General features: G+C 37.3%; 2 protein-coding genes across 4 annotated transcripts; both read right to left on the bottom strand.

Moving 5' to 3' along the window:
- Positions 1 to 5,809: 5,809 nt before the first annotated feature.
- On the bottom strand, positions 5,810 to 10,035 carry gltpb (glycolipid transfer protein b). Its single transcript, XM_059539858.1, has 5 exons — positions 9,628 to 10,035; positions 7,248 to 7,306; positions 6,955 to 7,088; positions 6,395 to 6,545; positions 5,810 to 6,167 (listed from the first exon to the last, which is right to left on the bottom strand). The coding sequence occupies exons 1-5, from the start codon at positions 9,731 to 9,733 to the stop codon at positions 5,985 to 5,987; spliced, it is 633 nt and encodes a 210-aa protein (XP_059395841.1). The 5' UTR covers positions 9,734 to 10,035; the 3' UTR covers positions 5,810 to 5,984.
- Positions 10,036 to 10,094: 59 nt separating this feature from the next.
- Positions 10,095 to 22,881, bottom strand: LOC132127773 (ARF GTPase-activating protein GIT2-like). 3 transcript variants are annotated; one of them, XM_059539855.1, is made up of 20 exons: positions 22,700 to 22,881; positions 21,309 to 21,442; positions 20,320 to 20,432; positions 20,113 to 20,218; positions 19,881 to 19,967; positions 19,434 to 19,564; positions 19,242 to 19,336; positions 19,117 to 19,162; positions 18,459 to 18,510; positions 18,248 to 18,320; positions 18,048 to 18,145; positions 17,844 to 17,955; positions 17,612 to 17,754; positions 16,082 to 16,234; positions 15,314 to 15,523; positions 15,022 to 15,111; positions 13,237 to 13,319; positions 12,951 to 13,142; positions 12,180 to 12,243; positions 10,095 to 11,479 (listed from the first exon to the last, which is right to left on the bottom strand). In XM_059539855.1, exons 1-20 carry the CDS (start codon positions 22,752 to 22,754, stop codon positions 11,300 to 11,302), a joined length of 2,217 nt encoding a protein of 738 aa, XP_059395838.1. In that variant the 5' UTR covers positions 22,755 to 22,881; the 3' UTR covers positions 10,095 to 11,299. The 3 variants fall into 3 exon arrangements, with proteins under 3 accessions (XP_059395838.1, XP_059395839.1, XP_059395840.1); XM_059539856.1 differs by having other exon boundaries at positions 18,459 to 18,507; XM_059539857.1 differs by lacking the exon at positions 15,022 to 15,111 and having other exon boundaries at positions 22,700 to 22,880.
- Positions 22,882 to 23,701: the final 820 nt, after the last annotated feature.

Here is a 23,701-nt window from a genome sequence, read left to right as displayed (position 1 = left end):
AATGTAACTGTAATCAGTTACAGTTACTAAGAAAAAATGTGTAATTAAATTACAGTTACTTATGAAATTTTTAAAGATTACAAAAGGGGATTACATTTGAAAATTTACACACATCCACGTACAGATTTAATTGATTTATTTCCCAAATTGCACTGAGACATAAGGCCATATAATTTACGCGGTGCGGAAAACACAGTCTGGTTCATAGAATCCTGTCATAAAAACGGAATTTAGCCAAACGCGGACGGAATATGCCACATTTTGGATGAATAAACAAAAAGTAGGTCATTAAACTTCAATCAAAACGCGATATGGAATAGTGTCTGTGAATATTAAGCCGTAAAATGAAAATATATGAATCCTGCACGTTCTGCGTGTCTGTGGAAATCAGGCGCTGACTGGCCATCGGGAGAACCGGGACTATTCCCGGTGGACTGACAGACGATTTGGCCCGCTATTTTAATATTATTATTGTTTAATTGTCTGACGAATGTACTAAAGCGATCATTTCCGAATCGGCCATTTGATAATTAAATCTCTAATAAATCATGAATTAGTAATGACTAGTAATGACTGGCAATGGTTGGGCTCGCGCACTCTCCGCGCCTCCGCCAAACGGTTTGGATCAGACTCCGAGAAATCAATGCGAGAGAGAGAAAGTGGAGTGGACTGTGGAAGCGCACAGCTGGAGCAGAGAAGATAAAATACTGTTCAGGGTTTCAAGTGCAGGTCAGTTTCATCTGTAAATATGCTATTGTAGTTTTATCTTTGTTCACTTAGTCAAGCAGCAGCAGCACATTGCTCACACTCACTCAAAATACTGTATAAACGACATCATTATTATCTATTGTAATGTTACAGTAGTAATTTAGCAGACAAATAATCATATTTTATCATAGGTTTAGGTGGAGCTAATGCAGAAAAAAACAACCCTTGCGAAAATTAATGTAGCCTATGGTATGGCACTAACCGTAGTTTAACCTTGGAATTTGTAGTAAAACTAAATACAAGTGGTAATTAAATTTGCCAAATAAATGTTTTAAAGTAATACTTCAGTATTAAAGTCATGAGAGGATGGATGGATGATGGAAGTGAAGGTGCAGTTCAGGAGAGAACTCTTAATTATGTTGCATGTCCCCAACCTAAGGATTTAAATCTTTATCATGTCAGGTCCATACACAAAATAGGGTTGTCCATGTTTCAGAATGTGTTGTGGGTGTGTGAGATTACCCAGCCTAATTTTTTTTCATTTCCCAGTGGAAATTAACGGCACAGACATGTGGTTTCATTTACTACACATAGGCCTACTGAAGCTCGCAGTGTTTTCAGCCTCTGCTGCCTCAATATATGAGTACCTCAACACAAATATAATCTCTAGAACTGCTGTGAGTCACTTACTTATTTTGAGAAACTATCATCATATCATAAAAAGACACCAATGTTTCAGGAGTTTAGTACACAAAATAGGACACATACTTATTAGATAACTGTTTTTGAGTTGATGTATATACTTTTATTTTTTTTATTAACTATTTTTTCCCAAACCATTGTTAGATGCAGTGTTTCATATAGTTATGCAAAGATTTGGTTTCAAAAACAGTATCTTTAAACAATTTCTTATGATTTTAAATCTACATTTAACTTCAGATCAATCTCAAAGTAAAAGGGAGTACTAAAGTCTAATTTTGTGGTGGATGTGTTCAAATGTGATCATCTGAATTCAAATGAAGGATGGTGAAAGTCTGACAGAATTGAGCACTACTTTAAGGTTAAACCTGCATGGTGTAAATGTTTGAAAATGATTAACAGTTGCAAATAAACATTCATTAGAAATTTTTAAAAGTAATCAAAAAGTATTCAAAAGTAATTAGTTCCATTACTTTATTAAAGTAATTAAAAAAGTTACACTACTATGACATTTTAAATAGGGTAACTTGTAATCTGTAACCTATTACATTTCCAAAGTAATCTTCCCAACACTGGTATGCCACTGTATGGTTCTTTGGGGTGGTTAAGGTTAAACCAGCCATTTTTTTTTTACTGTGTTTGCACTTGGATGGGATTAATGCAAAACACAAAAGCAGGTGCAGTTTAGCTTTGCAGTGTGAGAAACTCATGGTTTATACTATAATAAGCTACATATATATAAGATTGAATCCATGAAGGGCTAATAATGACAATAATACATTAATATTATCAAGCTTTGGTTCATATTCAATTATTAATAATAACTAATTATTATTACAGCAAAAATGTGTTTTTGTTTCATTAATAATTTTTAGGTTTAGGCTAACATAAGTGTCTGCATTTAATTAATAACCATTTAATTATTTAGCTTGACATGTTTACAGTTCCAAAATGTTTCTTAAAAATAAAATCTATTATGTTCAGTGGATAATTATATATATTTTTTTACCCAGACATTAAAAATAACCAATTTTAGAGCTGTACTGTACTGTAATTGCAACACTGTGAAACCGTGATATTATCTAAGGTTATCATAAGGTTATCATTCTAGTCAGAATCTCATACCGGCCATGCCTAGTTGGCATTAGTGGAAGTGCATTAGCATGGTTCAAATCATACCTATATGACCGCCATCTATTCATAGCAGTAAATGAAGAGGTATCATATCGATCACAAGTGCAGTATGGAGTACTTCAAGGCTCAGTACTAGGGCCGTTAATTTTTACGCTTTACATGTTACTCTTGGGAGATATCATCAGGGAACATGGTTTTAGCTTTCACTGTTATGCTGATGATACATAGCTCTATATTTAATTGCAGCCCGGCGAAACATATCAATTTGGAATGCAAAGTCGATATAAAAAAAACTGAATGACGTGTCATTTCTTACGGTTAAATTTAAAAAATAAAAAAACAGAGTTGTTAATTATCTGACCTAAAACCTCTGCATTTAATGACCTAGAACACTGTCTAACACTTAATGACTTCGTCATTAGTTAGGAACCTAGGTGTGCTATTTGATAGCAATCTTTCCTTTGAAAGTCACATTTCTAACATTTGTAAAACTTAATTTTTCCATCACAAATATATCTAAATTGCGACCTGTGCTCACAATATCAGAAACATTAATTAATGCGTCTATGACCTCAGGGTTAGATTATTGTAATGCTTTATTGGGTGGTTGGTTACTTATGAAGCCCTGAATGGTTTAGCACCTCAGTAAGCCCTGAACACTGTGCAATGATCATTCTGTATAGTAGGTATAGTATAGTATCTTTGGTCGCAAGACCGTGACAATGGCTGTCTTTGAACCTCTATCACTGTATGACATAAGAGCACCGATTAGGAGCCACAATTGTTTCATAATGCCAATCTTTCATCTAGGACATCCAAAAATCATGCAGTGTGTTAAGGGTGTGGCTGGACAATAATTCAAAATCAATATGTATCGTGATAAAAAAAAATTCAATAACGGTGATATGATTTCTTTACACATTTTTTTTCAATATTCTGATAAACATTACCAGTGTTTCCCAAAAATAGTTTATTAGTTAGTTCATTAGTTTTACCACTCTAAAGCGCCTTCTGCTGGCAGAGAATGAATTTGCATTTTCAATAAGTCCATCTCTATGGAAGCATATGGGTAGCATTATTCAATTTGGAATGCAATATGTAAAATGACAATGCATTTCTGTATTTACATTTACATTTTCCAATACATTTGTGCAACGTTTGGTGCAAAATGGGAAGGTAAGTCTGGCCAGTTATACAGCAACACGAGTCAGACGAGTCTGAAGATCTGAGCTGAATTTGGTGAAACATTAAAGTTCTAGTCTGTGTCAATTACTCTCATAATAATTAATAATAATAATGTTACCCGTATTTTTCGGTATAAGTTGCATCAGTCCAAAAATACGTCATGACGAGGAAAAAAACATATATAAGTCGCATTGGACTATTAAGTCGCATTAATTCAGAACCAAGAGAAAACATTACCGTCTACAGCCGCGAGAGGGCGCTCTGGCATAGGCTACAGGAGCACTGAGCAGCATAGAGCTGATTTTACTATTTTTATTTAGAAATGTAACTATATTAATTTTTACAAGTATTTATTAATGTCACACACACATACATAGTGCCTTATGACTTAAAAGATGAGAGTGGTAAATGTTACAGACATGGAACTGTTCAGTCTATTATTGATTTTTATTTCCACTTCACTTTTATCCAAAGAGAGAGAACTATTTGCACTGTATTTATCAGTGGGACAATATTCATACAAACTACAACCTAGAAATAATTTGCAGGTCGCAGCAGCACGAATTATGTGCCCAGCTACATCTGATTCAAATATTATGCTAATGAACAGTGAGTGTAGTTTCAGACATTACAGTGCTACACTCGCACTGACTCTTATTCTGCCTGAAAGAATGAAAAGACCGAGCTGGAGCTGGAGCGATTCAAACAATAAGATGAAAGCAGCGTTTCAGCTCCGCCCACAAGTGCGAATGAAATATTGAAGCCATAAACCAAAATTATCAAAACGTACACGGGCCAACTGTCTTGTCCATGTTCTCTCACTTGAATCCTCTTCTTGAGATTTGAGTCTCTGACCTTCTGCAAGCCTCTCCAAGAGGGGGCGGAGACGTGATCAGCTCGGAATGCATTTTCAATGTGCACATTGAATTTTGCTACATTCATTGCAGGACACTGAATGAAAATGCAATTGTAAGTGTCTTGACTGTGAGTGTTAATGCATTTTAGAAAAATAGCATTTAAATGATCTTTTTGCCACAGTTTTTACTTGAACATGTTATACATATCTTATCATTTCTGTAATACATTTTCATTTTAATTTTGCAACTTATAAAGCGTTACAATTAGTATTCATTTTACATATTAAAACTGGTGTATGAAATGGCAAATGAAAATTATGTAATTTACCAAACGTTGCACAAATGTATTGGAAAATGTAAATGTAAATACAGAAATGCATTGTCTTTTTACATATTGCATTGTCATTTTGAATATTACATCCCAAATTGAATAATGCTACTCATATGCTTCCATACATCTCCAGCAACATTTACAGTTTTTGTTGTAGCTATTTTTTTTATGGCTGAAGCACATTTGTTTCAATCTATGAGAATAATCAGCCTACACTACAAGTAAAAAGTTTTTGAACAGTAGGATTTTTTATGTTTATTTTTAAGAATTTTCTTCTGCTCACAGAGTCTGCATTTTTTTGATCCAAAGTACAGCAAAAACAGTACAATTTTGAAATACATTTAACATTTAAAAAATTGCTTTCTATTTCAATTGATTTTAAAATGTAATTATTTTTGTGATCAAAGCAGAATTTTCAGCATCATTACTCTATCATAGTATAGTCTTCAGTGTCACGATCCTTCAGAAATCATTGTAATAGGCTGATTTTCTGATTATCAATATTTAAAACAGTTGAGTATTTTATTTTTCAGGATTCTTTGATGAATTGAAAAATCCAAAGATCAGAATTTATCTGAAATAAAAAGCTTTTGTAATGTACACTATTCCATTCAAAATCTTGTAGTAAATATAATTTGTTTTTGTTTTTTTGTTTTTTTTGTTTTTTGGGGGGGGGGGGGGGGGGGGGGGGGGGGGGGGTTAATAGAATAGAAATTAATTTATATTTCAGATAAATAGTGTTCATATCGATATTGGAATAATATTGTATCGACTGAAATTAAGAAATATATTGTGATATTAATTTTGGACATATCGTCCAGCCCAGGGCTTTGGGTCTTCAGGAATACTATAAAGTTTTTTTAACAATGTAGATAAAGCTATCATTCCTTCATGAAACAGCACATCCTTATCCACACTAAACACTAGAAAATCAAAGCTACATTGACAAGGACAAAAGCTCTTAGTCATCACTGAGTCTGTGATATCATATTTTTAAGGCCCTCTTAAACGTCCCATGAAAACAGCACAGACTTAAAGATTGCTTCAGAAACTGACCTTTTTTGGATGTTTCAAACTAAGTAGTCCAGATCAGCATTCATTATGGAATACATTTCATAAATGGCATCTACAGTTGTAGTGAAGTTTATCAAGAACTGACAAATTTTTGCTAAACAGTCCTCCTCTGCAACTTCTTGATCCTTGGATAAAGCTTTAAGGAAATCCGACCGGCATGGTGCAGCGAATAATGCAGCCTGCAGCAGAACCAAACAAAATGGGTGAGCAATCACTGTCTCAAAAAAAAGTTAAATAAAATAAATGCTTATGAATTTATGTAAATGCTTGTGGTATAATTTATACAACGAGTAGACAAAATATTAACAACATAATTTCCTACAAAACTATTTAAGGCCTCATAACATGCAAAACAAATCGACATGCCCACAGTGTCATGCCAACAAAATCACAGAAAAACACTCACCTTGAAAACCTTCTGGACTATCCAACCGTGGTACTTCTTGAGGGCTTGGTCATAGGCTTTAGTGATATTAATGCGAATAAGATTGGGATTTTGCTCATCTCTTTCCCCATCCGCTAGACTTTGCAGTAAGATCTGAATGAACCGCAGGCCTCTACGGAAAAAAACAACATAGGTGAAACCCATAAACCATACTATAAAAAATATGCACAAATATCAGATTACAATATCTGGTTCCTTAATGATGACTCATGATTACCCAACGCTTCCCTTAATATATATCTATTCTCATTTACATGCTTAGCCTACTACTTTTAGTACTATTGATTGCATTTTATAAATAAACATAACTAAACATCTTGTCATGATTTTTATTTTCATGATCTATACTAAAAATGTGATTGTGCAGTTCTAGTTTCTATTAATGCCATTTGTTGTAAGCATTTTATACTATTTTAAATATATGGACATGGAGAAACATACCTATACCTAAAAACTGAGATTGTAGCTGTTATATTTTGTACAAAAGACATGCAGAAAGTGTGACTTGGTGAAGAAATTACCTCTTTAACCACATAAGTGCCAATGTGGCTCCAACTTTAGGCCACTCTGAGCCATAGGTGCTTTTCTCGATTAACAGAATCTGTTGAAGAGTCTCATACTTCACTGGATCGGAGTCATAGACAGCTTTAATTTTCTTGTGAGAATTGGGAGGAGTTCAAAAAAGGCTTCAATACATTTTTCAAAGGAATTTGTTATAAGTTATCCATATTATATATATATATATATATATATATATATATATATATATATGACAAAACAATAGCCTAATAAATGACTTAGCTCTCAGACTTACTGTGATGTTTCCATTTATGTCAGCCTTAATCGGTGCAAAAACCTTTGAACCAAGGCAATCTGAAAAATAAATTCATGAAACAATTTTTTTAAATTAGTTTTAAAGAGTTTTACTTGAAAGAATGCATTTGAAAAGAAACAAATCAAAACATATAGAGAAATAACAAGATCTTTTAAAAATAATCTTTCTAAATGATTTTGCAAAAAAAAAATTAGAGTTTTAGCCATCTGGTAAACATTTAGGTACAACCCGAATTCCGGAAAAGTTGGGACGTTTTTTAAATTTGAATAAAATGAAAACTAAAAGACTTTCAAATCACATGAGCCAATATTTTATTCACAATAGAACATAGATAACATAGCAAATGTTTAAACTGAGAAAGTTTACAATTTTATGCACAAAATGAGATCATTTCAATTTTGATTTCTGCTACAGGTCTCAAAATAGTTGGGACGGGGCATGTTTACCATGGTGTAGCATCTCCTTTTCTTTTCAAAACAGTTTGAAGACGTCTGGGCATTGAGGCTATGAGTTGCTGGAGTTTTGCTGTTGGAATTTGGTCCCATTCTTGCCTTATATAGATTTCCAGCTGCTGAAGAGTTCGTGGTCGTCTTTGACGTATTTTTCGTTTAATGATGCGCCAAATGTTCTCTATAGGTGAAAGATCTGGACTGCAGGCAGGCCAGGTTAGCACCCGGACTCTTCTACGACAAAGCCATGCTGTTGTTATAGCTGCAGTATGTGGTTTTGCATTGTCCTGCTGAAATAAACAAGGCCTTCCCTGAAATAGACGTTGTTTGGAGGGAAGCATATGTTGCTCTAAAACCTTTATATACCTTTCAGCATTCACAGAGCCTTCCAAAACATGCAAGCTGCCCATACCGTATGCACTTATGCACCCCCATACCATCAGAGATGCTGGCTTTTGAACTGAACGCTGATAACATGCTGGAAGGTCTCCCTCCTCTTTAGCCCGGAGGACATGGCGTCCGTGATTTCCAACAAGAATGTCAAATTTGGACTCGTCTGACCATAAAACACTATTCCACTTTGAAATAGTCCATTTTAAATGAGCCTTGGCCCACAGGACACGACGGCGCTTCTGGACCATGTTCACATATGGCTTCCTTTTTGCATTATAGAGCTTTAGTTGGCATCTGCTGATGGCACGGCGGATTGTTTACCGACAGTGGTTTCTGAAAGTATTCCTGGGCCCATTTAGTAATGTCATTGACACAATCATGCCGATGAGTGATGCAGTGTCGTCTGAGAGCCCGAAGACCACGGGCATCCAATAAAGGTCTCCGGCCTTGTCCCTTACGCACAGAGATTTCTCCAGTTTCTCTGAATCTTTTGATGATGTTATGCACTGTAGATGATGAGATTTGCAAAGCCTTTGCAATTTGACGTTGAGGAACATTGTTTTTAAAGTTTTCCACAATTTTTTTACGCAGTCTTTCACAGATTGGAGAGCCTCTGCCCATCTTTACTTCTGAGAGACTCTGCTTCTCTAAGACAAAGCTTTTATAGCTAATCATGTTACAGACCTGATATCAATTAACTTAATTAATCACTAGATGTTATCCCAGCTGAATCTTTTCAAAACTGCTTGCTTTTTTAGCCATTTGTTGCCCTTGTGCCAACTTTTTTGAGACCTGTAGCAGGCATTAAATTTTAAATGAGCTAATTAAGTGGATAAAAGTGTAAAATTTCTCAGTTTAAACATTTGCTACGTTATCTATGTTCTATTGTGAATAAAATATTGGCTCATGTGATTTGAAATTCCTTTAGTTTTCATTTTATTAAAATTTAAAAAACGTCCCAACTTTTCCGGAATTCGGGTTGTAAACTCTTCACCCAGTAATACTAAAATTAAACTAAACTACCATTACTACACTAAAACTAGACAAGCTTCGAATAAAATACTTTGAAAGACACCAAACGTTAAATAACAATAATTAAGTAAAAGCAACATTTTTGTACCCACATTTTAAATACAGTACGTGGGGCATTTTGCCCAGGTTAACGCACTGTGATGACAGCGCAATGGTCATTTGGCGCCGCCGCGTGGTTCAAGGACGTATTACAAACCATCCATTAACTCCTGAGAACGGTATCCGTTCTGTTTACTTAATATTTAATGACCTCATTGTTGTTTATTACACAGGTTTAGACAATTCATTTATTCAGACGTCCAATATAAATGTAAAACTTGAAATGCATGGAGAGAAAAATATGCTGTACTAAACGCTTTCACTGCTGCTTCCTGTCCTTTGTTTTCATTTAAAATCATTTTATTTAATCTATAGACTTTAATCAGGTCTTACGAGTTAAACCAAGCATACTTTTTGAAATCACACGTAGAATAACGACGACTTACCGAAAAAAGGTGGCAGATGAGAAACGGACTCTAGAAATGTTTTCGTAGGGATCTCGTTGGTGTCAGGCAGCGGCGCGAACTGCTGATCCAGCAAAAGTGCCATCATCTAAAATGTAAATTGTTGAAAATACTATGTTTTTTTTTTTAATTGCACGACGCTTTGTTCGTAATTTGTCATCAGTATCGTGAAAAACATTCAGCAGGTTTGAAGACCCACTGACAAAGTGACCGACTGAAGAAAATAAGACCGAATGAGTTCATTCAGGCCACGTTAATAAATCATGCCAGCATTTTAAATAGGCTACCCTTCCTGGAAAGCTTTAGACTTTTAAACAATTACAGTTACTTACATATAACACTTGTGACAGACAGAGCAGTTTAAGTTTGGATGTCATACCACTGTATAAGTCGGGAAAGTTTAATTATTTAACACCAATAACAATGGACATGCATTAAACCATGACACGTTTTAACTTGAGTACAGTTCAAATTTATTATAATTAGTAACAAGACTGACATTGAAGCAGCATCAGCTGCATGATGCATATCCCACATGAAGGCCAACGTGACCTTCTGAACTGAGCAGGTTAGTGTATGTGTACATATCCAGCAGATATTAGAGCAGGAAATCTGACAAACTCACACCAGATTAATGGCATACATGACTGACAACTAGCAGCTTATATATATAACTTGTATATAAATATAATACATGTACTGAATAATACCAGCGATACCACACTGGTGGCTGTTGTTATTTCTATTATTTCAGACAAGGCAACAGATAAAAACATACTTTAGACAAGCAAATTAACACAAGAGCATCTCTAAAACATCAGGCGCAGTGAATTCATAGATACAGTATTTCATTTTGCAGTTGTCTATGAATATACTCTCATTCTCTGATGAACTGGATGAATGAATACCTTCTCAAACATGCCTAGGATTAAACTGCAAAGGGCACAGAAACTAAGGAGTAGTACATTTGGACTGGATCGTGTTAGGAAACGAGTAAAACACACACACACACATGAGGTATAACAGCTCATTAACTAAAGCACTCCATAATAAGAGTATACACTCTGAATACTTAATACAATGGCAACACCAGGACAGGCAAGTTAGGATTTTGCAGCGAGGCTTAAGTTATTTATTGCACAAGAAATGAGGCATTGTGTGTCCTGACATCTACATCCTGGTCACATGTTGAGTGAGCTGGTTTTCAAGACAAAGAAACACTTACTGTAGCACACCAGCTGAATTTCAGCAATAACAGCTATATATGGTTTTGTCTCACTTCAACTTTGTATGTGGTATATTTGAAATGTGCAGGAATTAAATGAGAAAAGGCCTTGTTCTGTTTATCCACAAACAGGAGCAATACACACTTGACATAAATCAGTGAATTAGCACCATGGGAAGCGAAACAAATATTAGTTTACATTTAAAAATGGCACCATTAAGCTAGGACAAAAAACAGGGCACTGATTATCAAGGCTTAGTGCCCCAAAAGGTATGTTCGTGTATGTATGTATAAAGTTAAAAAAAACAATTCATTATTTTATTAATACAAATCAAACTGTGCTGTGTTTATCATCAATAATACTGGACAGTATAATAGCAAATACATGGTGAAACATCGAACAGGAAAGGCGCTCACTTGTACTGTAACTCAGTTACTGTCTTTGGTAGTCACAGTAACTAGCTGTTTAGCCGCCTTGGCAATGTCATAGGCACACTGAATAACCTGCTGGGAGTTGTGTGGGGTGGCCTTTTGACATTCGCCCTGCAGACGGCTGGCACTGGAGGTCAAGAGGCGCAAAGACCCACGGACGGACTCAGAGGATGGCCTCTGAAATGGGAGAAAATTTCAGAACCTTATTAACCATTTATTGCTTGCAGTGGATGCTGGAAATATTAGACATAGGCTATAAATAGAGATATTCTTCATTAAAGGGGTGGTAAAAAATTTTTTTTCTAGGTTTGACTGTGTTTATGGGGTGCAGTCTAACATGTGTTAATGCTTTCTTTAAAAAAAAAAACAAAAAAAAACACAGCCCATGGATGGAGCTGACGAGCAAGTGAGAGCAGAGCGTGTGTAGAGCAGGGTGACGTGAGGAACAGCATTAGGAGCCGCTGCTTTAGAACACTGGTTTTGAAACTTGTGAATCCATTAGAATCGTTAGAAGACAGAATCGTGATTCATATAGATTTTTGTGAACCCCTAGTTTTAACAGCATGGCACCAACTCTTCCTCTTCTCTAAAGCAGCACAGCATGGCCTTGCGCCCTTTGCTGCATGTTCCCGGGGACGGGGTTTATGTAAATTTCAGAGTTTGTGATGTCACCAACACGGGTGTAACTGTATGGCATTAAACTGCCATAATTTTAAAAGACAATATCTCCGTTTTCATTGAACTTTCAGCATCGTAACCTTTGCAGATATTGTTTATGCTCAAACAGCAACATTACACACTATCTAAAGTTTAAAAAAGTGAAATCACAATCAACCACCCCTTTAAGGCAAAGTTTCCTTGTTGGTTCAAGGCTTACCTTAGGGAATAACGTAGCCATCTCTGTTACTGCTACAAGAATTCTCTCTGAACACGGGACAAAACTTTGACAAAGAAATACAATGAAAATTTTTATTTTTTGTTATTAAATTGTTAAATAAATATCATTTAAATTATGATTAAACTATGATTTAAAAAATGTAAAAAAGTAGAACCAAACATGAATCTAATTATTCAAACAAACTTGATTCACACTCACAGCCTTAAAGAAAAAAAAGAAAAAAAGATGCAAGTATACATCATATTTAGATATGCAAATTTAAAACAAGGGTTTTAAAGCAACCTCGCAGTGACTTTATTTACATTGCGAAATGAGAACTGAAGTGATGAAAGAGATCTGGGTAAGTGAAATGCTAACCTATGGTATCGTTCTCCCATGAATGCATAATGATCGGCAGTGACCGGAGACTCAATACCAGCACAAGTCATGCAACAAAGGCTCAGTGTTCAGAGAAATACATCCAAATAACGGTTTCTGATACTTATGTGAATACTGAACACTGCATGGTGTAAACTCATGTTGAAACATGAGCCATTTGTGAGTCTACATGTGTGTCCTTCCATTTTGGTCATGTGTTGTTATATCGCAGGTGTGTTGACACAGTTCCATCCCTTGCTTAACAGACAAAGGAGACACTGTGTCCCCAGGGCTGAATGCCATTGGATTTTCCAACTAGAGACTGGAAGACCATTTTACACCACTAAATCTACCGATGCTGTTGCCGCACAAAGGCCAGACTAATTTTCTTACCTCTCGTGTTTATTCTCTTGAGCAGCTCTGAGTAATTCCTGGATGTTCTTTGTGATCAGCTCCGTTTTGCTGATGACGTCCTCTGTGCATGGTAGAGACGAGTCGCACTCACCCTCAGATGGGTTTTCTGATTGTGGTACTGTACCATCGCTCGGCCAGCCGCTCATCCTGGGAAAGTAATTCTGTATTGACCTGTGGTTTGACAGGTTCAGTGTCAACAAAAAAGAAACCTTTGAATATACGATTTAAAAAAACAACAACAAGAACATTAGGTGCAAAGACAAACCCAGATTCGTTCATCTCATTGTGGTTCAGTGCATTGTTATAGTCACTTTCTGGCTTGCCGCTCTGGGCGTCTAATGTGGAGCCCTGTAACAGGAATAGAATCATAGTGAGCTTTCTGCACAAGCAAAGGATGCTACCTGTTACTGGCAGCTGGTGCTCACTCAGCTAAAAGCTTGAAGACACAGCAAACCATCATGCTTTTGGTGTAGAATCACAACTTCAGCACAATAGAGCTGAAAAGTAAAGCCAGACACATACTCCATGCAAGCAGTCACACGCAGACACTTGGCCAACAGGCTGTGAAACATGTTCTCGCATTAACAAAACCTTAAGACTCAAGGGGCGATAGAGTTACCTTCAAACATCTCCCTTATTTATCGGCCTTGCGTTATTATTCATATAGTTAGCTATAAACATGTTACCAGTTTAACTTGAACTCTTCTCTTCAAACCGTTGCATGGCACTAGCAAAACCAAGGCCATAGGTTCAACGAAGTATGAAGGAACTGATAAAATGTATACGTTCAATGAGCCTCATTCATGAAACCTTCCAGAACACTCTCCTACGGTTTCACAAATCCTTCATAAACTTCCAATTTGATAGTTAAACATGTATGTTAACGAATTCCAATCATTCAGAAATAGGATGCTCGTGCACGCTCATTCACAATTAGCAAAATACTTGCCTAGGAATTGCAGATATGCCAATTGTGTGTCAGGGAATGCATGGGAATATTCTGGTCTACTTTCTCAGGACTGGCTCCAGTATATTGCATAAATGCAAAAAAAGACTTAATAGGCCATATGCCTAACAATAAATATTCAATAACGTGTGTCCACCAAATAGTTTTTAAAAGCGCTCTTCTTAAGAGGACCAGCTGGTGGCGCTTTGCAAAGAAGGCTTTGATGACACAGCGTTTTTCCAGCTGAGATGCTTTGGTTGATATGATTTGGAATATCCATGGCGTATTACTATTATCTCACTTAAGAATTGTACTAAGTAAAAAAGCAGTAACCAGTAATACTGACTTCTCCACTGCCGTAGGCAGTCGTTGTACAAGTAGGATGGTTGGTCTGTATTGTCCCACCATTCCACCATTGATTGGAAGGCTGGGTAAACAGTGATGAACAGCGCTGCGTTTTACAGCCATAAACTGTATCAAAAAAAAGAGGGCAAGGGCAAATGCACTTCTAATTATTATGACATTGCATCGAAATTAAGTGTCATCAGTTTGCCAAAAAGTAAAAAAAGGAAGTCATACGCACCGTTTACTCGTGTTAGGGAGCAGGTGTACATTTCTTTCGTACTGACTAACATTTTGAAAGTACGACATTTTCATGAATTAAAAAGTTTACGTCAGAATAGCTTTGCAAATGATTTACACAAAAATTTGTTCTGCTGGTGTTTCATGAATAAAGCCCAATGTAACCTAATTTGATTCAGATAAAAGCATCTGTCAAAATGTAAAGAGTAAACGCATGGATTACATTGTGATACATTTCAAAACGATGGACGACATCAAACTTGTGCAGTTACAGGGATTGCATAGGGTATGTTTTGGGTCTGAGATATCAGAGAGCCAGTGACTGCTTTACACATCAAGCAGAGTTGTGAGTTATGTTAATGGCTGGTGTATCTCGCTGTGCATACGGTTTAACGTTAGTAGTCCAGCTAAAGAACATATTGTCCATTGGTTGGACAGATCTGTGGTTCATGCACTGAGTAAATGGGGGACAGATAGAAGAGAAACCCTTTCAACAGCCTGTTCACTGAGCAGGTACTTCACCCTTTGGGTTATCTCATCCCAGGACCAGGACAGAGTTGAGGGGAACGTGGGAAGGGAGGAGAATGCAGTCGCTGAGGGACCCTTCCCAATCTAGAAAGGGTTCAGATTATGTTTTGAGTGGGCAAAGGGATTTTTATAGATTTTTTTAAATATGAATGATTAAAAAGAGAATGGGGCTATCAATGCATACCTCAAGTGGTGATTCACTGAGTTACCAAATGAGTTAAAACCAAGGAAATAATGAAACAGGAGGGCTACCGTCAATTCCGGATTTGGATTGGCTTGTACTTACATTTGACGGCAGTGGTTGAAGAGTTAGGGTTGTGTCAGGGAAGACTGTTTCTCCTCTAGGGTGGTACTGCCTCAGACCCGAGCCGGTCTCATACATCGACATGGCCCTACAGCCATGCGGAGATGGCCTGTGCGGGAGGTCCTGCGGCCTTGCCAAACTGTTAGGAGTCTGCCACTTCAGAGTGCTGTTCTCATTCTGGAGGGAGTTCAACTGAAAAAAGGCACCAAGTAGAGTCAGATATTTGCAGCAAAAATAGGAGTGTTGAGCTGTAGCGTTGTCTGACTTCGGTACTTAAATGTAAAAACAAAAGGGACGATACCAGCATTTCCCGCTAATATTTTGAGCAATATTGAGCGGATTCAGACCAAATGCGATGTTGATTTTGAACTTTTTTTTTGATAAGGGTTCTCACACTGCCCTTTTTGCAAGTGAACACGAAATTGTAAACAAAACTACACGTGTGCTAAAGTCATCCATTTATTAGTTCAACCATTGTTCCGTACCACAGTTCGCCTGGAACCAGAGCGAGACCACCTCTTCAGCTTGGTCTTGGTATGGTTGTTTGGTCTGAACCCGAGTGCGATTGCTATATTCATACCTGCCCAAAAGATCCACACCAAGGGGGGAAAAGAACTTGAGTTCGATTCATTCGAACCAAACAAGACAGGTGTGAATACACCCTTAAATTTCAATACTGCCTGGTACCGAAATCAGTACATTTGATAACACAATTGAGCAATCCTTTTGAGGTGTGATCCCACTGCTTACCTTGCTCTGCATGAGTCTCAACTCCTCACTAAGATGGCAGTTGACCTTAAGGAGCTGTTGGATCTTTGCTTCGGAGGCAGTGAGGGCACTTTTCACTTCCATGAACTCCTGCACAGTGATGGGGCAGTCTGACAAGTCTGAAGACTCTGAGCTCTTAGAGGAGAGATCATAGTTAAATTTGATCCCACACACTACTGTACACCCAAAGTAACGCCTAAATAATTTTTTTGGAATTCACAATGCGGCACATTATTGGCGGCACTGTGTATTATTCTGGATGGTTACCACGCAGAGACACTTACGTACAGCCATGACAAACTTTTAGAACTCAATTCTGGAATAAATTATCTAACAGCTGAGGCATTTATTCCTCTTGAGCTCATCAGACCACTACTGAAAACTCTCACAGAAGTGAGAAGGAGGAGGAGACGCTGCGAGTGGAAACAGGACAGAGGAAAGCGAGTGGGTGTGTGGCCAAGCCCCCGCTTCCTACCATCTTCCTCTCTAATGCATGGTCGACATGCAACAATATGGATGAATTACATGTAAGGCTGGCAACACAGAGGACCATATAAAACTGTCGTGGCCTAGTGGTTAGAGAGTAAGACTCCTAATCCTAGGGTTGTGGGTTCGAGTCTCGGGCTGGCAATACCATGACTTAGGTGCCCTTAAGCAAGGCAGCGAACCCCCAACTGCTCCCCGGGCGCCGCAGCATAAATGGCTGCCCACTGTGTGTGTGTGTTCACTGCTGTGTGTGTGCACTTTGGATGGGTTAAATGCAGAGCACGAATTCTGAGTATGGGTCACCATACTTGGCTGTATGTCACGTCACTTCACTTCACTTCAACTGTTGCAGCATGAACAGCAAGCATTCAAGAGGGTGGTGAGGACAGCAAGGGAAAATCACTGGGATGAACCTTCTGAAGATCAGCACTGTCTATACCTGCCCTCAGGGAGGTATAGCAGAACCAGAACCACCAGACTGGCTCGCACCCTCTATACTAGTACAGTGAGACAAAGGTTTTACTAATGTGCATCTAGCCCAGGGATGACAAACTCAGTTCCTGGAGGGCCGCAGCACTGCAGAGTTTGGTCCCAACCTTGCTCCAACACACATACCAAGTAGTTTACAAATAAGTGTAAATGACTTGATTAGCTGGATCAGGTGTTTTTAATTAGGTTTGAATCTAAACTGTGCGGGGCTGTGGCCCTGCAGGAACTGAGCTTGACACCCCTGATCTACCCCATCACATGCTCCACATGTTTTTTCCTACACTACTGCAATAGCTGAGAACTGGACTATGCGTTGTTGCAGTATTTACATAATATTTCAAAATCTGCAATATATTTTCATATGGACAATCATTTTTATGTCTCTGCTGTCTGTCTGTCACAATGTTGTGAACAAATTGTATAAGGTATATTGGGTTACACTTTATGAATACTTGCTGCATTTTAACATTGTAGGTTGCTCAGATGTTATCTCGTTGTTAATTATGGCAATGACAATAAAGAAAGTAAAGCATGTACCTTGGTCCGCTCTTCTTTTCCAGATGTTGGTTCTTGCTCCGTATCTTCATCAGATGCCACACTGTCATAATCAGGCTGATCCATCTCTGGACTTTCACTGCCATGACGGTTCCCAATGTCCTTCAGAATTAATTCCACATTATCTGGGCAGAAACAAAGAGTGGAAGTTAGTTGAACTTTATGCATTATACAGTCCATGATAAAAGAAAAACAAAACACCCCCTTTAATCACCATTGAAATTATCAGGAGAATTTCCTTGCTGACGTCGCTTGGCATCAATTAAAATATCAATAACCAAAGTCGCAAACTCATGTGCATTGAACCTTGCGAGCTTCTGACGTCCCTGCAAGAAAAATCCAAAAACAGTGGGAAACTCAAACATGATAAACAAACTGAATAATTTTAGAAGCTGAGTTTGAATCTTTGTCAATATACCTGATTCCTAGTGGACGAATATTCCGGGTTGACAGGAAGGAATGGTACTACTGTGGTGTCCGTTACTAAGGTGCTGTGGTTCTGAGTCGCAAGCCAGACTATAACCGCGACATTAATACACCATTCAAAATGTTAGGATAAAATCAGGGTTTATACTTTGAGAGCAAAATGGACTGAGATCAGAATACCACTTTTCTAACCTGCATCTGTTTCTCTTCTGTCAACTTCATCATAAACATCCATGGCTAGTTCTTCAAACTGATGATTACTGAGCTAAGAGCAGCACACGGTTATTATACATACAGCAAATCTCAGTGTCAAATAGCTGTAATCAAAATTTAATAAACAACCTTAATGTGTGGAGACAATTAAGGTTGAACTCCAAAAACAGCAGACTCCTGTACAACTTACCGATTGAAGCTTTTTCTTTGCCGCTTTGGCCAGTTCTGACAAGTCAAGACTGCTGCATGTAAATAAACCAATATATATATATATATATTTATATAATAATAAATTGAAAAATAAATACAAATTATAAAGAGGGTAATAACGTGTCAAATCAACCAAATTTTAGACACTTCCCCAGCTCAAATTTTTAATTTTGCTAATACATTTTTCTGAAAAAAGATATTTACCTACCAATCTCTGTGTAAAGGTAACATTATGACGCTACAATCTTTCCTAAGTCATTTGGTTTTGCAATTTGGCTCTGAATCTCAGGTGAAAATTGCAATTTTGACTCTAGTCTACTAAAAAAGCGGATTACTCAGTAAATATTCATCAATGGCATTTAATATTTTGGCTTTCATCACTAAACACGTCTATCTTTCCTCAGAAAAAAATATTAGCAATATCAAAAATTTGAGCCGGGGACAACTGGTTGAGTTGACACGGAATGACCTAAGAGCTGTTATCATCTGATCAGCAGCACTTACTAGAAATTCCTATTTCCATACTTACACATTTCTTATCCAAATGGAGCCAGCAAAGAAAACAAATTATGCAATTAAGTGCAATTAATCAAAAACAGATTAAAGAGAGGTGTGATACAAAAGGGAACCTGTCCTACCTGTCTGCTATCTGAGGAATTATAAAGTGTTGACTATTTTTATGATCTGAGAAAAAAAGACAAGTCATTTCAGGGTCTCAAGTTTTTGAGGGACATTCTGTTATACAGAGATACTTCTGACTGACCTGGCTTTCTTCCACACAGATAGAACGCTAGTCTGTCTGTCAGCTCAAACTGGATCTCCACCAGTCTGTCTGCAAGTTCCTGGTGTCCTGCCTGCCTATAGTGGGACATAACAGATAACAGAAGAACATCATACATAATGGAAAAGGCTGAATCTTTGTATTGTTGATCCCTCAGATCTGCTTCTCTCTCACCTGGCGTAGTCAACAGGAGTTATCCCAGAACTGTCCAGTGCTCCGGGATCTGCTCCATACACAGTGAGCAGCTCCACCTGGAGCAGCTGGCCTACTTTAGCAGCCACATGTAATGGAGTATTTCCTTTCTCCTGAAGAAAACAAGTGACGTGGCATTCAATGGAGTAATTCAGTGAAGGACAATACAACTTAAAACCTGCTATAAGAGCACTTAGATTAAATAGCAAACGCTGCAAAACAATGAAACCTTATTCCACGTTAACAGTGGAATGATATCTATATATACAGTCATGTAGAATACAGTATTTACATATTTGGTAAAAACTGATCAGGTATCTTAAGCTACGATATGTCCTTTACCTGAACTATGCTAGATTCAGCGTTTGTACTTGCTTTTAATATGTTGTTACCTAGAACAGAAAATTATGCAATAACATTGAAACTTACAGGATGGAAAAAGTTAGCCTGCGCTCCCAGCGACAACAGCCTCAGACAAGTTTCCAAATTGCCGGTTCGAACGCTAGAGTGAAGTTGCTGAATACAAGGGTGAATTTATGGTTCATTTGATGGTTTTAATCTCAAGAACTTAAAGATCACATCAGACATAGATCTTTGATAGTCTTTGTTTAAATCTCAGTTTCATCTTGGAGGCTCTTGTCCACTCATATGACATTCTTACCTTGCTGAGGTCTTTGGCGTTAACACTGTCATCTTCACGGCACGGCATTCGATGAACAAACGCCAGCATTTGATATTTAGCCTTTATGAAATCTGTTTTATTGGGGCTGAGAGAGAAGATAAACAATAAAGTGAGTATGTTTATGCTGAGAGACTCGAATGGTTCTATACATGATATATACTGTATGTATGTATATATGGAACTCACTGGACTCTGTCTTGAGGATTGGCTTTGCGTTTTCCACTCATGATAGAAGATGGATCCAGAAGACTGTGTTCCCAGATTGAATTTGCTCCATTATTGTACAGGGACTTCACCATCTGTGGATAAATGCCAAGAACTTCACCTTAACTTTCACTTTGGGAAAGAAAATTAACACATAAAAAGCTGCAATAGCATTTCTATGAAAAGTGCATATATTATATTGCCTTGTTTATCTAAAAGTGCACTTTTTCTTGTTTTAAACCTAGCCAAAAAGCCACGTGCTGACTGTGAAACACAGTAGACTTTAATTGTATCAATTTATGTCAAATTACTGCATATCCATGTCAATCCATGTTAATTTTTACTGCAAACAATGCGCTGTCACTTTAATTCAGTGCGTGCAGGACAGCAAAAGTAGACTCCTAAACGATCGCTGCACTGCTGCAGACACACCACTCCTAGAATGCACTGATGGACCGTAACCGTGTGCAGAATGAACGCTCTGAACGCTGTTAAATGTCCATTTTTAATTAAATGATAATATGAAATAGCTGTGGCCCTCCAGATACTGATGCTGCCTCCATGAGCTATATGTATTATTGTAAAGTGTCCTAGCCAGAAACACGAATGGTCTCTTGGGTCATATTTACAACTGTGAAACTCTAAGATAGCATGTGAAGGTGGCATGACATGCTCTAGGCTGATGCTGTGGAAGCTTTTGCAATTAACCACAGGTCTGAATTTAGCTAAATATGACTTGTTTGGTTCTACTGCTAATTCAAGATGCTGGATGTGATATGTCTAATGATCTTGCAGTGTGGTGCAAAAAAAGAAAAGAATAGACAAAGAGGCTGATGAAGGAAGCTGTGCAGACCGCTGCGTTCTATTCCTGTCTGAGGAACTGAGATACAATGCCCCATTTCCTTTTAATGAACCTCAGGAAATGCAAAGCTAAGCAGCTCCCCATCAGAGCATGCAGCATGGCTCTTCACCTGGAGCTGTGAGGAGGGCCACGGAGTGTGGGTCAGGTGTCGGACCTGAGAACTGTGGCGGCCCAGGCCTCGGTGAATACTGCAGCATTCGTCACATATCAGAACTCCACGATTGATCGAGGCCCAACGAGAATCTGAGGGAGAAAGGAAAGCTTTGTGAGTCACCGAGTATTACACAACACAGCTATAAATTCCCCTCAAAAGGCAGATCCTGACATTATTTTCTAGACATTCTTCCCCCTTGGCTGCATAGTGACCCTTACAAAACCTGTCTGAGTCAAACGCATGAGAATGTGTACTGTATAAGTCTTCATTTGTGACAGTAAGCATGTGACTTCTTTGTACAAATGGCCAGATGTGCTTGTTTCCACTGAAGCGCAAGGTACTTTTTAGATCCTCCTCTAATACTGAAGAACACGATCACCAGGATTCAGAGTTTTTGTCATTAAAGCAAAGGAGCTACAATAACTCATTTAATGCATTTTTTTTCATAACAAACATTTTTACAGACATTCATTTTTATGTAAGCAACAAATAGCATTTTAAACATTTTTAACAGTCAAACTGGCCCAGATTAAAGATGGAAGTATAATATTTAAACCTGCTGTATCGCAAAGCAATGCAGTATAAATATCACACCATGAATAAACAAGTATAATTAATGTTTAGTATGTGTGTCATTGCTGTAGATTAATTGTTCTTGTTTAAGTGTGTCTATATACATGTGTATATATAAATGTGTGTGTGTGTGTGTGTGTGTATACACATATATAAAAACATAGTTCTGCATATTGATTTCCGGAAATATAAAATAAACATAATTGCTGTAGTGTGTAATAATAAAGTGATTAAATGACGAATAAATACATATTTTATTTTAGGCTTATATTGGTTTATCACTATATTTATTTTTATGTATAAATTTCTTTATTTAACGACAGATTTGGCTGAAATAAAGTTATTTATGTTGCATTTTATTTAATTATATATTTTTTATATATTATACCAATAACTATCATGATGATAGCAACTACATATTCTGATTGAAACTGGTCTCCACATATTGTCTGGTCTTTCCTTTGTCTTATTAAAATTAAGATGGGGTTTTCTTGGCAAAGAAGTTATTTAAAACAATAAATAAATAAATAAATAAATAATCCGAGGGCCTGAACATCAGTTAGCGCTATTTTCCTTTGGAAATATCAGGATTGTCATTTAACCTCAATCTGTTTTATTCAGGCACCAATATCCATGTAATCCGTAAGCATTACTACTTTGTTTGCCTGAGAATAATCTAAGATAAATTAATTTTTTAAACATCTGTCTGAATAAAGCGCTACACTGCAGGATCTGATCAACACATTTGCGTTTGTGTGTTTTGTTTGTCTTACCGGGCGCGCTGCAGTCCGCGCAGATCTCTCGGTTTCGGGCTCTAGTGGACATCATACAGCTGCGTTCCACGACAATCTAAAACATTAATGTGATTAACGCATTAATGAGGGAAAGGGACAGATGTGAGGAGGACGTGTTTCCCTTGTTCCTCCTTACTTGACGCCTTTTTTTCACTTCCTGGAAGAGGAGGAGTTCAGCAGTCATGGGCGGGTGTTCTTCAACATTCAGGCGAGCGACGCTTTTGGTTTACATTCAGAAATTCATTCTAGGGGTGGGGGGAAGAACTCATTATGTAAATATGAGGGATTTTTGTCACTTTCTGTGTGATTTTTTACGTGGTTAAAACTCTCCACTACATTTTTATTTTTTTTTATGAAAAACAGAAAGTAGGCTACTGTGTGTTCTGACAAGAAGGCTTGTTTGAATGTCACTAATTTCAATAAACAGTTATTGGCTTAAATATTTGGATAAAATAAGAAGAACGTAAACCTTCTGGCAACTTGATTTGCCTTCAAATCTCTGGTCATAAACTACAATTCGACATTTACTTTCTGTTGTTTTATACAGAAATCATTTTAACATCTGTAACGACCTTTCTTTGATCTGTTCATTCGTTCTGTGGGTCATTCTGGTGAGTCTAGGAGATATTCTTCTCCCTGAAAAACAGATTAATTGGGGCATTTAGAAAAAAGGGCCCTGGAGATCTCAAAGTAGAGCATGTCTGTAAATGAGCAATTCCTGCAATTTACCTTCTAAAATAGATAAAGCCTTCTTTGTAAATTACAGTCAAATAATTATTAATTAAAACATTAAAGGAGTACCAATTTCAGACTGTTATGATGACATCTTAAATGTAGAGTTAATTCGGGGTAAACTGGGACACATGTAAAAAAAAAGCACAGTTTACTGTACGTACATGGGTTAAAGGTAATAAAATTAATAATAATAATAATAAAAAAATATAGTATGTGATATCAGCCACAAAGGTGGAGACAAACACT

The sequence above is a fragment of the Carassius carassius genome, chromosome 45, assembly GCF_963082965.1.
Source record: "Carassius carassius chromosome 45, fCarCar2.1, whole genome shotgun sequence".
NCBI classification, from domain to species: Eukaryota; Metazoa; Chordata; class Actinopteri; order Cypriniformes; family Cyprinidae; genus Carassius; species Carassius carassius.
This window is presented reverse-complemented; position numbering and strand designations above follow the sequence as displayed.

Coding starts and splice junctions, on each gene's coding strand:
- LOC132127773 (XM_059539855.1), bottom strand. CDS start 22,754: ATGATGTCCACTAGAGCCCGAAACCGAGAGATCTGCGCGGACTGCAGC. Junction 19,163..19,241: donor TCTGTGTGGAAGAAAGCCAG/GTCAGTCAGAAG, acceptor TTTTTTTCTCAG/ATCATAAAAATAGTCAACAC. Junction 17,755..17,843: donor TTCTCCTGATAATTTCAATG/GTGATTAAAGGG, acceptor GTTTCTGCCCAG/ATAATGTGGAATTAATTCTG.
- gltpb (XM_059539858.1), bottom strand. CDS start 9,733: ATGATGGCACTTTTGCTGGATCAGCAGTTCGCGCCGCTGCCTGACACC. Junction 7,307..9,627: donor TCATCTGCCACCTTTTTTCG/GTAAGTCGTCGT, acceptor TTTATTTTTCAG/ATTGCCTTGGTTCAAAGGTT. Junction 7,089..7,247: donor ACATAAATGGAAACATCACA/GTAAGTCTGAGA, acceptor AATTCTCACAAG/AAAATTAAAGCTGTCTATGA.